The 13,230-nt window shown below is 40.3% G+C and overlaps 1 protein-coding gene across 3 annotated transcripts in view; it reads right to left on the bottom strand.

Annotated features, from left to right (window-relative positions):
• tpm4a (tropomyosin 4a) overlaps positions 1 to 10,201 on the bottom strand; it is a 34,534-nt gene extending 24,333 nt beyond the window's left edge. For 2 of the 3 annotated variants that reach the window (XM_041791096.1, XM_041791100.1), the window contains exons 1-2: positions 9,693 to 10,011; positions 6,651 to 6,776 (exon numbers count right to left, since the gene is read on the bottom strand). In XM_041791096.1, coding sequence (XP_041647030.1) covers positions 6,651 to 6,776; positions 9,693 to 9,806 — 240 coding nt within the window. In that variant the 5' untranslated portion in view covers positions 9,807 to 10,011. Of the gene's footprint in view, positions 1 to 6,650; positions 6,777 to 9,692; positions 10,012 to 10,106 lie in introns of those variants that run through there. The other variant, XM_041791097.1, reaches the window with a different exon arrangement.
• Between the last annotated feature and the right edge of the window lie 3,029 nt (positions 10,202 to 13,230).

The following is a 13,230-nucleotide window of genomic DNA, read 5'->3' as shown; positions in this document are numbered from 1 at the left end:
GGTGCATCCATACATTTGTCTGCGATTAATACTTTTAGCAGGAATGTCTGCAGATTTCTCCAGCTACAGCAACTGATAAATCATCATTGATCAACATCTTCAAAGACAATTTTCCACCTCGGTGGACAAAAAAGAATTATTCTATTCTATTCTATCTTGTCTGCATTTTTCCTGCTCTCTAGATAAGTACAGGAAGCATCCATAGGCTATATGTAGCATTACTACTCCCAAGATTTACAAGAATGAATTTATGTCAGTTCACCCAAATGACATTGTTTTATAATTGTTCTATTAATAGACCTCCCATAAATCAGTTTCATTACCTTTTTTTTTTTTTAACAAGAGTCACAACCATATGTGTTTGTTTTTTTGAGGAACTGTTGAGTATTTGTCTAGAGGGAATCTGCAAACATGATTCACCACCTGCCTGCCATGTTGATGATGTTTATTGTGTGGGTGTAAATCAAGTTGATGCTTCATCTTGCATGTTTCTCTGTCAGCCCTGCCTGTGTTTACCCTCTCTGTTTCCTTTCACATGATTGGCCCGTGAGCAAACATGTTTCCTCAACGAGCAAAATCTCTGTACGGCTCACTTCAGTTCAAGTTCGGCTTGTAATTCGCTCCTGCTGTCCAATCGAGAAGAGGAAGGAGAAGAAAAGTCTCCAATCCCTCTCATGTGTTGATTGAGCCCCTCTGTCTGATTTGCCCCCTTGCACCGGAAAAGCTAGGAGCATTGATTTCATTAGACACAGGAGGAGTGTGGGGCTTTCTGTTTGCCTTAGCTGCATTCCTCACATACCAGAGCCCCCCTGGTTGCTCTCTGCTTTCTCTGCCTGAATGCCTCCCCCCCTTCTCCATTCAGTTTTCTTCTTAAAACATTAACTGTTGCTGTGAATGGTGTTATAATACACGATTACACCCTCTGTGACCCTTTCTACTGTAGCTTTCTGTATCATTTGTGCCAATTTCAGGATCCAGCACTTCTTATAAAAACTCTTTGTATGTTGTCTTGAACAAACACTGAGCTGTCGTGACAAAAATATCAGCAATGATAGCAGGAACTATTTTGTCATGATTCATAACCACCTGCTTTTTGGGTCTGTGGCTCACTGTTCTGCTTTCCCAGCCCCCCTCTAGATTTCCAATCTGGTCCTATGCAGTGTGTGAATTCAGATGTGTAATGACTTGACTGCTGCCTCTAATAAGTGACATGTGGAGGGGAATTTAAGGAAGTTGAGTAGGGCAGCTTCACAGGCTGGATTTGCTGGTGTCAGTGTGTAGGCCTCACTGTAAATACTACAGAATAAACATTTGTGCTTCAAGAAAATCCTCCTCATAACAATGCTTACATTGTAATGACACTGTATGGGCATTTATAGGACACTGTTACCTTTACTTAAATCTAATGCTGCTATAATAGGCTCCAATACATAGGGCTAACTGGAACAAAATACTGCTATATTAACCCAGATATTCAGTTATATATGTATCAAAATAAAGATGCTGAAATAAAATGAGAAAATCATCTAGGTGACATTATTTATGTGAAGATGGAGTATATTTAAAGGGTTAAATTAGATGACATTTTGTGTGTTATCCTTTTTAGGTTGATGTTGAATATTGTCTGTTTTATCATGATTTTCTTGTCTTATTTTTCTCTAGGAGCAGGGATGTATCAAAATCTTACAGAACTGAACTCTGGGTGCTTCTAAGTTGGTGAGCAGTGACACAGTGGAGCCTTTTAGAGCTTTCCAGCAAGCTATCAGGGCTGAAGCAATGGATATGTTTTGAGAACAGATATCCTTCTTTAAGGTCCATCTATCATCCGCGGTGGTGGCAGGCCTTTTTAATGGAGGTCTGGGACAGTGCCTGTGGAGTGGCAGACCAGGTTGGATGTTCCCATTTTTAAAATGGTGGACCGGAGGGTGTGCTTGAATCATCAGTGTTTCACACTAGTCAGCCTCCCAGGGAAAGTTTATGGTGCTGGAAAGGAGACTCCTGCCAATTGTTAAATCTCAGGAGGAACAATGCAAATTCCATCCTGGCCTTGGGACAGTGGACCAGCTCTTTAGCCTTGAAGGACTTCTTGACTTCTTTTAGACTTTCTCCAGTCTACATGTGTTTTGTGGACTTGAAGGATAAGGATTGTGTCCCTCTGAGATCATGTGGGGTGTACTGCATCGTACTGTGGGGTTCCGGGGCCACTGCATCGAGCCACCAGGTCCCTGTATAACCAAAGTTAGAGCTGTGTGGTATGAGAATAAGCACCTCCAAGTCTGAGGCCATGGTCCTCTGCTAGAAAACAATGGATTGCTCCCTCTGGGTGGGGAGTGAGTCTGCCCCAAGTGAAGGAGTTCAAGCATCTCTGGGTCTTGTTCACCAGTGAGGGTAAAACAGACAGTGAGATTGACAGGCAGATTGGTGCAGTATCAGCAAGGTTGCAGGGGCTTTACCAGACTGTTGTGACGAGGGAGTTGAGGCAGAAGCCAAAGCTTTCAATTTACAGCTAACCCTCCTTGTGGAGGATGTCAATGACTGTCGTCTGGACATCTGCCAAGTCTGCAGTCTTCCCCATGATTGTGTAGCCTACTGACCCAGACTGAGAGACCATTTAAAGGCTCAGGAAACCTTTGCAGGTGTTTGGAGTTCATTAGCTGATTATGGTGTGACACCATGACTTTCCAATATTGAACTTTTTTCACAATATTGTAATTTTCTGAGACACTGGATTTTGGGTTTTCATTATCTGTAAGCCATAATCATCAACATTTCAAGAAATAAAAGCTTGAAATATTTCACTCTATGTGTAATAAATCCATATAATATAATGGTTTCACTTTCTGAAATGAGTGACAAAAAATATGGAACTTTTTCATGATATTCAAATTTTTTGAGATGTACCTGTATGTTCCAATCCTCATCTGTGGTCATGAGCTTTGCAATGACTGAAAGAATGAGATCACAGTTACAAGCAATCAAATTGAGATTCCTCAGGAGGTTGTCTGGGCTCAGCCTTTGAGATAGGGTGAAGTGTTCAGACATTTAGAAGGATCTCAAAGTAGAACCGCTGCTCCTTATCATTGAAAGGAGCCAGTTGAGGTTGTTCAGGCATCTGATCCTGGAGGAGACCCTGGAGCACACCCAGAACTCACTGGGGGGAGTTTATATCCCATCTGGCCTGGGAGCCCTCAGAATGCCTCAGGAGGAACTGGAAAGCATTGCCGGGGACAGGGATGACTGGGTTGACTTACTTTCCTAAAGGTATAAGTGATAAATGGGAGGTTTGATCCTTGCATGTAACCGCATAACACCTGTTTAGTTTCTAAGCAGTGTGAATCAAGTTCTAATAAGGTTGAGCCCTTTATACATATTCCATATGGTTGCTTTGCCAGGTGATGTTATTTAAAGTTCAGAGATTGTAAATTTAAGTAGGTTGGTCCAGCAGTTAAGGTCATTGTGTGTTGATTTGAGTAATGGAGTGAAATTAAGTGGAAAACATCTCTGACAGCTTGGTGGCAATATTGATTCCTAGATATTGTGTGGGGATGTGATAAGATGATGAGTAGCCCATTTATCTGTGATGAGTGGCATGATGGGAGAGGAAGTTTGAAGCTTTCTGAATGTTTTTTATGATGGTAAATCCTTAGTGAAAAGGTGGATGAGGGTCCAGAAAGAGCATATCACATCATCTGCATAAAGAGTGATTTTCTCTTCTGTGATGGAATCCTGAATGCCTCATTTGTTGGTTTTGTTGTATGATAGCTGCAAGTGGTTCAGTTAATATGTCAAGATTGATGGAGAGAGAGGATGTCCTTTCAGGTACCATTGCAAACAGTGAAACTGTGTGAAGTTAACCCGTTAGTGGTGACATTGGCCTTATAGGTCAGTAATCATCAAATGGAAGCCTAGGGGCCATATCAGGCCTCCCAGAGCTTCCCCAAAAGACTTAAATTCTGAAAACTTAGAGTTTTTAAGGGAATATTTTGTCTTTTTATCCCTATAGCTACTAAATTAACCCCCAGAAACAATCAATATTGAAACAGTTTTATCAGGAATGGCTTATATTCAGCCCATTTTTACAGAAATCACCTGTTGGCCATCATTATTAAATATGATGCATGATAGACACATACTTATTATTCAAGTCCTGATTGAATCTGTTGTCTTGTTTTGGTCAACTTTAGGTTCATGGAGAGTGCAGTTTGCCCTGCCTGAGATGTAAAAGACTTGTGAAAAGGGCTGGTTTCATTGTTAATGCTTAAAAATAAAAAAAAATACAAGTACTAGATGTTAATTAGACCAAAGTATTTATTTAATTTGGTTCATTTGAAAGTCTGGCCCCCACAGCATCTGTCAAAACAAAATCTGGCCCATGTACAAATGTAGCTGATGACCCCTGCCCTAGGTGAAGTTTGATGTCATTTTTCTATAAAGATTCAGAAAACTATATGAGATGATGCTTGATGATGTTTACATTAATTGTTAAACGTATTGTACCATGAGTTGAGTGTGTCATTAAACTCCAGGTGATGAAGATTTTACCAAAAGAAATCCTGTCTAAACATACCCTAGTTTACCCCTAACACATTTCTGTTTTCACCAAACCTGCATTTTTAGGATTCTCTTTTCATGTCCCACACCCTGTCAGGCTCCAACCACAACCTGAACTTCTACTTTTTCCCAGCTGCCTACTTGACCCACTTTACATGTATGTACTCAGCAAAGTTCTCAGCGTTTATTTAGTCACAGCATGAGGATAATCCAGTGTGTCTCAGCGTCTGTATGTCAGACACTTCCCTTCTCTTTGTGAGTTGTACAACACTGCGTTTCCCTGGGATATCCTCCACAAGACTCAAACAATACACATCTCTGTGGCAGCAGGGCCACTTTTCTGTTTTTATGACGTTTCTTCCTGCACAGTTTGCTCACGACTTACTGGATTCTTTGCTGTTGTAGCTTAAGTGGCATTTCACTGCTAGCCTGGTATGATCAGAATGTTAGCCTTATCTTGGATATAACCAGCTCCCTTAGAAGGACTTGGTTTACCCCTCTCTCTTTTCTGTCTTACACAAACAAGAGTAATCTCACACGCCTGTGTACTAATGCTGGAGGACTTACCACTGACAGATACAGGGCTGTGGTTTGCACTGCTGCCAACTATCTTCAGTGTGATCTTTTTCCCCAGATTGCAGTTGATTAGCTGCAGGGAAACTGACTCTTCAAATGTTACGCTACATTTACTGATATGATTATTTGTGGACACAGATTTTCCCACAGAGTTGGTTGGGTCAAATGAAAGGGGAAATTACAAGAAATGTAGATATTTAAAAAGAAATAGTGTTATTTAAAGAGACAGTACTACAGTAAATGTAAAAAATACTCAATGATAAAGTTGACTTAAAGGATACGTTCACTCTAATGTCTTTGTGCATGTCTTCAAAAGTACTTCTAAACATGTGAAAATGCTGTAAAGCCTTTGGCTGGAGAGGGAGCTGGGTTAAGTCTGTTCAGTCACCCCAAGTGTTGTCACTTAAATCATCATCCTTTAGGCACATACTTCTTTCATAATAAGATAAAAACCTGTGGTTTTAAATTAAGAGAGTTGTGAGTTCATGACGTCTGAAGCTGGCTCCTTATCTCGTCTTTAGACTGCTAGATCACTGGTGATAACACTGATAAAAAGTAAGTTTAGGTTTTGTCAAGGAGACTAAAACAAAACTAAAATGTTAGTGCTGGACTGTTGGACCCATGATATCCATGATAGTCTTACGCATGATGAAGATGTGAGTGTTGGTTTTCTCCTTCATTCTGGGAGGAAACTTTGTCAAGTTGGTGCTTAAGTGAACACATTAATATTACCATTCCTTTAATCAAATGCACTGTCTGTTATTCAGAATAGTTAAATAGATCGACAAAATCTGGGATGCAGTCAGGATTTGGCACACCTGCTGTGGGTGCGGGAGGGAGTGGACAAGTCTAGTGCAGGGCTCTACAATACAGTCAAGCACAAGCTTTATGCTCTACTTATTTGAAGAGTTTGCTGCAGGCCAATCAAAAACGGCTGCATTTGCCCCTTAATGACGTTTTTGTAAATAAAAATTACAGCAATTTCCATTCTCTCAGTAATAATCCCTCAGAGCTAACTAAGATAATGCTAATTATGTTGAATCTGTAAGTGTAGGTTGTAGTTAACAGGGATGAAACTGAAGAACAGTTACGCTTGTCTGATGGCCTCTGCTGCTCTGGTTTCTGGTTTGGTGGAAAAGAGTGAGATGTGTGTATGTGAGGGGTTACAGTTTATCCATGTGTTCATCTGTCAAGAGTGGCTGCACAGGAATGTAACAGTCTGTGAAGTGCTCCAAACTATCACTGATGATCAAAGTAAAGCCACAGCTGGTGCAGGCTCAGAAACCATCCAGCTGTGGAATGATGGCCTTTATTTTTCAGCAGTGTCAAGATACTGCAAAAGGCACGCAATTAGCCACAAGAGCTTAAGTCTTGGTAGGGCTTTAATTCTGTATCAACATTACTGTATGGGATTGTCAGTTTCATTTCATGTTACAGTCAGTTGAAGTGAAACTTCAAAACCGAGCCCCCTCTCCTCTGTGTGTGTTCATCATTAACAGTGTGGGTGTGTGACTTTCACTCACATCTGCAGCTTTCTTCTCAGAAAGTTCCAGTTTCTCCTGAGCATCTTTCAGGCCCTCAGAGAATTTGTCCAGTTCATCTTCTGTCTGCTTCATCTTCTTCTGGAGGTCTACCAGCTCCTCTTCCAGCTATAATAGGAGAGCAATACCAACAATACCATTAGACATGGTCAGTTTCTTTTCTTTTATGAGCATGGTTAGTTTTGAATGATCAGATTTTTTCAAAAGAAAAGAAATGTACTCTCTCAGTGGATCATTTTAAACTATTTAAGTGTTATCCTCATATTAACACTGTAAGGTGTAAATAATTATGTATTTAAACACTAAAAATGGAAGTATTGCTAAAATAAAGATTTTAAAAAAGCAATGCGTAATTTTCTTTTCACTTCGAGTGTAAAGTTGAAGTTTTTATAATTTGAATTATTTATTCATTGCACTAAAGATTTACATTTTATATTGAACACCTGTGGCAAAGTCAAGTGTTTCCTGTTAAGGGTGAGGCAAAGAGACTAATGCTGATTTTTGAAACACTTTCCTGTACACCGTCCCCTTGCCACCGATGGAAAGTTACTAACTCAGTTGATAACTTCACACATGTGCAAAAGCCTTTAATATTAAAAAAACAACAATAGTCCAGAAGAAACAAAAGCAAATGAATCCCAGCAATGATAACTGGACAACAGGCACCATCTAAACACATATACATCTAAAAGTCATCTAAACACTTTGCCCAAGGGCATGGTAGAATAACCCTGCCCCCCAGATTTGACATGGCTGTGGTCAGGGCTTAGATAAATTGACTCTCTACAACAGTCAATTGAACTGATGGCCAAGGGGCCACATCAGCATCTTCCAATCTGGCCCCCAGGCCATTACCTTATATATTATACTTTCTTTTTTAAAAACTCCCTACAGCTATCTAAACAACTCCAAAAACAATCGAGAGCGAAACACTTTAATCAGGAATTACTTTGTTTCATCCTTTTCAGAAATCCACCTGTCAGCCATTACTAGCAAATAAAATGCATGTTAAATGTGTATTTATTTGTCTAAAAAAAAATGTTTTTCTGTGGCATCACTACACAGCATACTAGTGTCAAATCCAGTGATGGACAACAAGATAGCCACTTAAATATTCAGCTGAAATATCTCAGTCGCCCTCTTGTGGATGGCTGTGAAAAAGGGACTTGCTGTTAGAGCCTAAAAATTACGTACATTCTAAAGAGAATACAAATATTCAAACAAAATATGTTAATTAGACCATTTCAAAAATATTTTTTTAGTTTATATGAAATTTTAGCCCCCAAAGTGCCTGTTTAGGAAAAAGCTGGCCCATGTCGAAACTTAGTTGATGACCCCTGTGCTACAGAGTTGGACTAACACTGAATGCATTAACTCTGTCTAGTAACTGTAGAAATGTTTAACACTGAGCATTAAACACACCAGCTTTTGCTGTGTTACCAGTTTCATCTCAGTTAAAAAGCAGACAATACAATTGCTAAGATATTTCTAGGCAGGCTCTAGATGGCCTGTAGCTGTTTGATCATGCCCCATGTACAGAGGCAGCCTAGGTTCAGGTCCAACCTGTGGATCCCCCATGTTATTCACCAATCTCTCTCCCTGGTTTCTGCTAAACATTAAATTGTCCTTAAAATAATAGGCTAAGATTCATGTTGGAGGCTATGGTTGCTAGTGCTGTTAACGTTGTTAATTGATAGGGGTGGCGCTTAGAAATCATAGGGTCAAGGGAGGACAGCTGATGATGTAAGGGGGGAATCCCCTGTTTACTAGCGCATCCTGAGCTGTCTATGCAGGCTGCAAAGGCTTGGTCCTTTGAATGCTAGGCACCTCTAAGGATGCTAGCCCTGAATATCGACGGCCGAAGTCAAAGTTTGAAGTCAGACCAATGATGAAACAGCAGTGGCTGTTTATGCTTGGGAACACTGAAATGGTATGTTGAACCCAATCTTCCTTCTCTCATACTTAAACACAGAGCTAAGTGCCCCCCCCAGAGTCCATGAAGTACTTCTGATAATCCCACTTGAGTCCACGCTGTCGTTCTCTACTGGTGTGTCTAAAAATACAGCAGTTATCAGTGAGAACACACAGACTCAGGGGACCGTGGGCCTTATGTGTGTATGCCTCTGTGTATTCATTTGCATCATTAAAATGTGTGTTGTCTCTTGTGTCAGATACACCTGTCAAAAAGGCTTTATGGCAGACTTCATTAACTCTGTTCAAACTTGTACTGAAAGAAGGGACGAGATCAAAGACCAAATTCTGATCCTGGGTGGTCTCATCAGCTAATGTGACCAAAATTACAACAGCTTCTGTATCAGTTGGAGGCTTTCTGTGCCTTTCATTGTTGATCTGTAGTAGAAGGCCTATTTGTTATTTCGGTGGTGTGGTAGAGCACCATAAGTGTTTTGCTGACCATGGTAAACAGAGATCAGTGCCTCCTGTAAGAGGATAAATTGAGTTTGAATGTGCAGCTCAAAATGTACTTTATGGTCTCAGATGCTCATCCTAGACTTGTCTAGCCTTATAAGGAGTGCTGTGCATTCTTACTCCTCTGTGACAAACTTTTCCTGAACTTGCCATCTGCTCTCAGAGTGATTGCATAAAAGCAGAAAAAAGCTTCAAATGTTTTGGGTAAAATGGTCGATTAGTAGTGAGGAATGTAGCATAAATACGTGTGAAAAGTGTTTACAGGCTTTACTCTTAGCGGTATGTGAAGTATGTATAAATGTTGTGATTAGCTTAAGAGCTGGATGGGGAAATAAGCCTTTAAGGAAACCTTAAGTATGCCTTATGCTGGGTTTGGATTTCTTTCAAGCAGCAGTATTTTTTACAGCTAAGTTTGTGCTTCAATTGTAGCTCATAACAAATAATTGACACAATCCAGCTAACAACTTGTTCCTTTGAGTTTGTACTTCATAGTGTAGGCCTATAATCAGGCTTTTAGCTGCATCTTTGATTTTCTTATTTTTGCGCTTCCTAGGATATTTGTCTTCCTTTTTCTGACATCCATCTCCTCATACCCACCTGCTTGCATTTGTCCTCTGCTGCCTTTTTGTCCGTCTCCGCCTGCTCCGCCCGATCGATGGCGTTCTCCTTGTCCAGTTTCAGCATCTGCATCTTCTTCTTGATGGCCTCCATTGTGTCTGTTTGTTTGGCTTTGCCTCTCTGAGATGTTAAAATGCAGCTTTAGAAAGTGCCTCCAGTTATGTTGAGATGTTGAGGTCTTCTGTGCAGCTCTGGAGAGAGCTGGAGTCCAACAAAGCTGCAGAGAAATAAGAGAAAAAGAGAGAGACAGACAGAGAGGGAGAGAAAGCAGGAGGGAGACAGAGTCGTGGACAGGGATGGAGAGTTGAGCCCTATATGGGTAGTTATTTAAGCCACAGCAGAACCTGCCTCCCCTCAGTGATCACCCCCTCCATCCACTGCTCCCTCACTCACCACTCTTAGTCCTCTCCATCCTGACTCCCTGGCTATCGCTCTCTCAGACACGTACTCCACCCTATCAAACCATCCATCCAAGCTATGACCTTTACACCACTCACACACTCTTCAAACGTGCCTGATCTCCTTATTTGGCTCGTTTTGTTTCCAGAAAGAACTCCAACAGGAGAGAGAGAGAGAGAGTGGTTCTGTTTCCACATTTAACTTCCTATCAGCGGATAAAGAAACACTGGCACACGACAGCTCACACTTCAGGTCTTGAGGACTGTGTGTATGAGAGGATGGCAGCAGCAGAGATAAAGACGGATACAGAAGAGGAGAGAAGAGTTCTCATGCTGTAGCCACCCAGTCATAATATTTGAGCGTCTAAGTCGAAGGTGTTGCCCTGCCCATCCCACTGTTATGTCAAGGAGTTTTATATCCAAACAGAGACTATTATGTGGTCTGAAGGGAAAACACAAAACAAGCTGTTCCGGACTAGACAATGTAATTATAGATTAACTGAACCAAGCAATATTTTGTCAGGGATCAGTTTGTATAACATAGCTGTAAGGCTGTAATGATACAGCCTTCCCATTCTGCAAATGTATGCCTCTATCATGGAACGGCATCATTGTGTTTTGGTTTTATGACTGTGTGATATAATTCATACAGCTCATCAAACATTATCAGCACACAGAGCAAGAATGATGGGTCAGAAGTCATCAAATGTCATTAAAAACAATTAGAATTTGACTTTTGAGTTTTATGCCTCGAATATCTCCTTTTTCTTCTTTTTTCTCTCTTCTTGAATCTCCCTCTTGTGTCTTTCTGCATCTCATTCTTCTGTCTTTTTGCATCTCCTTCTTCTTTCTGCATCTCCTTCTGTCTTTTTGCATCTAATTCTTTTGTCTTTCTGCATCTCCTTCTTGTGTCTTTTTGCATCTTCTTCTTCTTGCTACATTTCCATTTTCTGTCTTTCTGCATCTCCTTCTTTCTCCATCTCCTTGTTTTGCCTTTCTGCATCTCCTTCTCTCTGCATCTCCTTCTTCTGCCTTTCTGCATCTCCTTCTATCTTCATCTCCTTCTGTCTTTCTGCAACTTCTTCTTTCCCCTGGTTTTCTGCATCTCCTTCTTGTGTCTTCCTGAATCTCCATCTTCTGTGTTTTTTGCGTCTCCCTCTTCTGTCTTTCTGCATCTCCTTCTTCTACCTTTCTGCATCTCCCCCTGCTTTTCTGCATCTCCTTCTGTTTTTCTGCATCTCCCTCTTCTGTCTTTCTGCATCTCCTTCTGTCTTTCTGCATCTCCCTCTTCTGTCTATTTGCATCTCCTTCTTCTACCTTTCCGCATCTCCCCCTGCTTTTCTGCGTCTCCTTCTTCTGTTTTTCTGCATCTCCCTCTGTCTGTCTTTCTGCATCTCCTTCTGTCTTTCTGCGTCTCCATCTTCTGTCTTTCTTGATCTCCTTCTGTCTTTTTGCATCTCCTTCTTCTGTCTTACTGAGCTCATGCTGGATTTGAGTTGGTTTTCATATATAATATTACAGAGAGTATGGTCTAGACCCACCCTCTGTGTAAAGTGTCTTGATATTATATTGGTTAGGAATCAGCACCATGAAAATTAAGACTGAGCTATGTTTGAGCTTGATGAGTAAAGAATGAAACCATACTTGAAACCATGATCAGAATTGTGAACAATGAAAACTTATGTTCCTGTTTTCTCATAGAACCTGCTGTTAGAAAAACTGAGACATCAGAGTAGTAGCTTAAAGGCAAATATTCACAAATGTATTCTCCACAGCTGTTTTCACACATACCAGCTTTACCAGTCAGTCTGCTGCTGTCAAAAACTTTAAATAAGGATATTTTGTCTTTAATTTTGTTTTATTTTAGTTAGCTTAATAAGCACAGTTTGAGCTGGTGTTTTTTTTAAAGCCTCATTTTCATTTTGGTTTCAGTTAACTAAAATAATATTTATGTTTTAGTTTTAGTTATTTTGTTAGTTTAAATGAACTTTGATACCCTTGCTCTCAACAAAGTTTTATTAGGACATAATGTGTTGATAACGTAGAGAAACCCTGCTGAACCTCTGCAGGCAACTTGTGCTGTTTTAAGCCGCTGATGGTTTCAACAGCTGCCTGTGGTGTTGATGTGGACGAATTGCAAAACTGATCCACAACCAAGCTGTCCCGCCTCCTCTGGAGCAGGAAAGACAACCAAAAGGGAAAAAACTAGCAAAGAGGAAAACATCACATAATCATCATGTGCAAGGAACTAGACTTCTTCTGTCAGAGGGGTGATCTGTGCTGAGGAACAGTTGAACTCTTTTGCCTGGTTTCTGGCAGCATTTCAAGATGGCTGCAGAGTTAAGAGACCATTTAAAAAGGAAAGGTGTTAATAATGTTGTGGTTGTAATGATGAAAACTGTTTTGGCACCAGCATGTTTCACAATGGAAGCAAAAACAACTGCTTAAAAAAATTATTACATTTGCTGGTGTCAATTGTTAAGCTACCACTGAGTTTGAGACAAGTCAACATTTATCTATATAGTAAATTCAAAACAACCACAGTTTACCAACTTACTTTGCAGGCTTTATAGAGCACGTTAAAAGTAATAAATTAGATAAACAAAAAAGAATTGATTAGCCAGATTCCATGTCTGTCATCACATGGGTCTACAGTATCGAGCAAATCTCTTAGAGATGTTGAATGTCTGTGACACATTGTAAGGGTATTCCAAAAATGTATGCTACTCAAAAGCAAAGATGTTGATCTCATAGTGTGGGGAGAGGTGAGAGGGTATCACCAAACAGGGGCAGCTCTCTAAAATACATGGGGCAAGTGGGTCCAGCCAGTAAAAGGTGGCCATTTTACGATAATTAAAAGATTACAAAAAAAAGTATAACAAGCCTAAATCTACTTAAAACGTATCAACAAATGTATTCCATCATGTATATTTACATAACAAACAGTGGTATTTGTGGTAATTGGTTATTGACTCCAGTAAAAAGCTGCAACAGAGTCTATGTCTCTAAGTCTGACTAGACACTCACTACACAGTCTGGCTGCAGACTCCCCCTCTTGCAGACCATTAATGTGAGAATGTAAGGGCCATAATTTTCCGGTACTTCCAATTTTATAGGCT

Source organism: Cheilinus undulatus, linkage group 7 (assembly GCF_018320785.1).
Source record: "Cheilinus undulatus linkage group 7, ASM1832078v1, whole genome shotgun sequence".
In the NCBI taxonomy this organism is placed as follows: Eukaryota; Metazoa; Chordata; class Actinopteri; order Labriformes; family Labridae; genus Cheilinus; species Cheilinus undulatus.
This window is presented reverse-complemented; position numbering and strand designations above follow the sequence as displayed.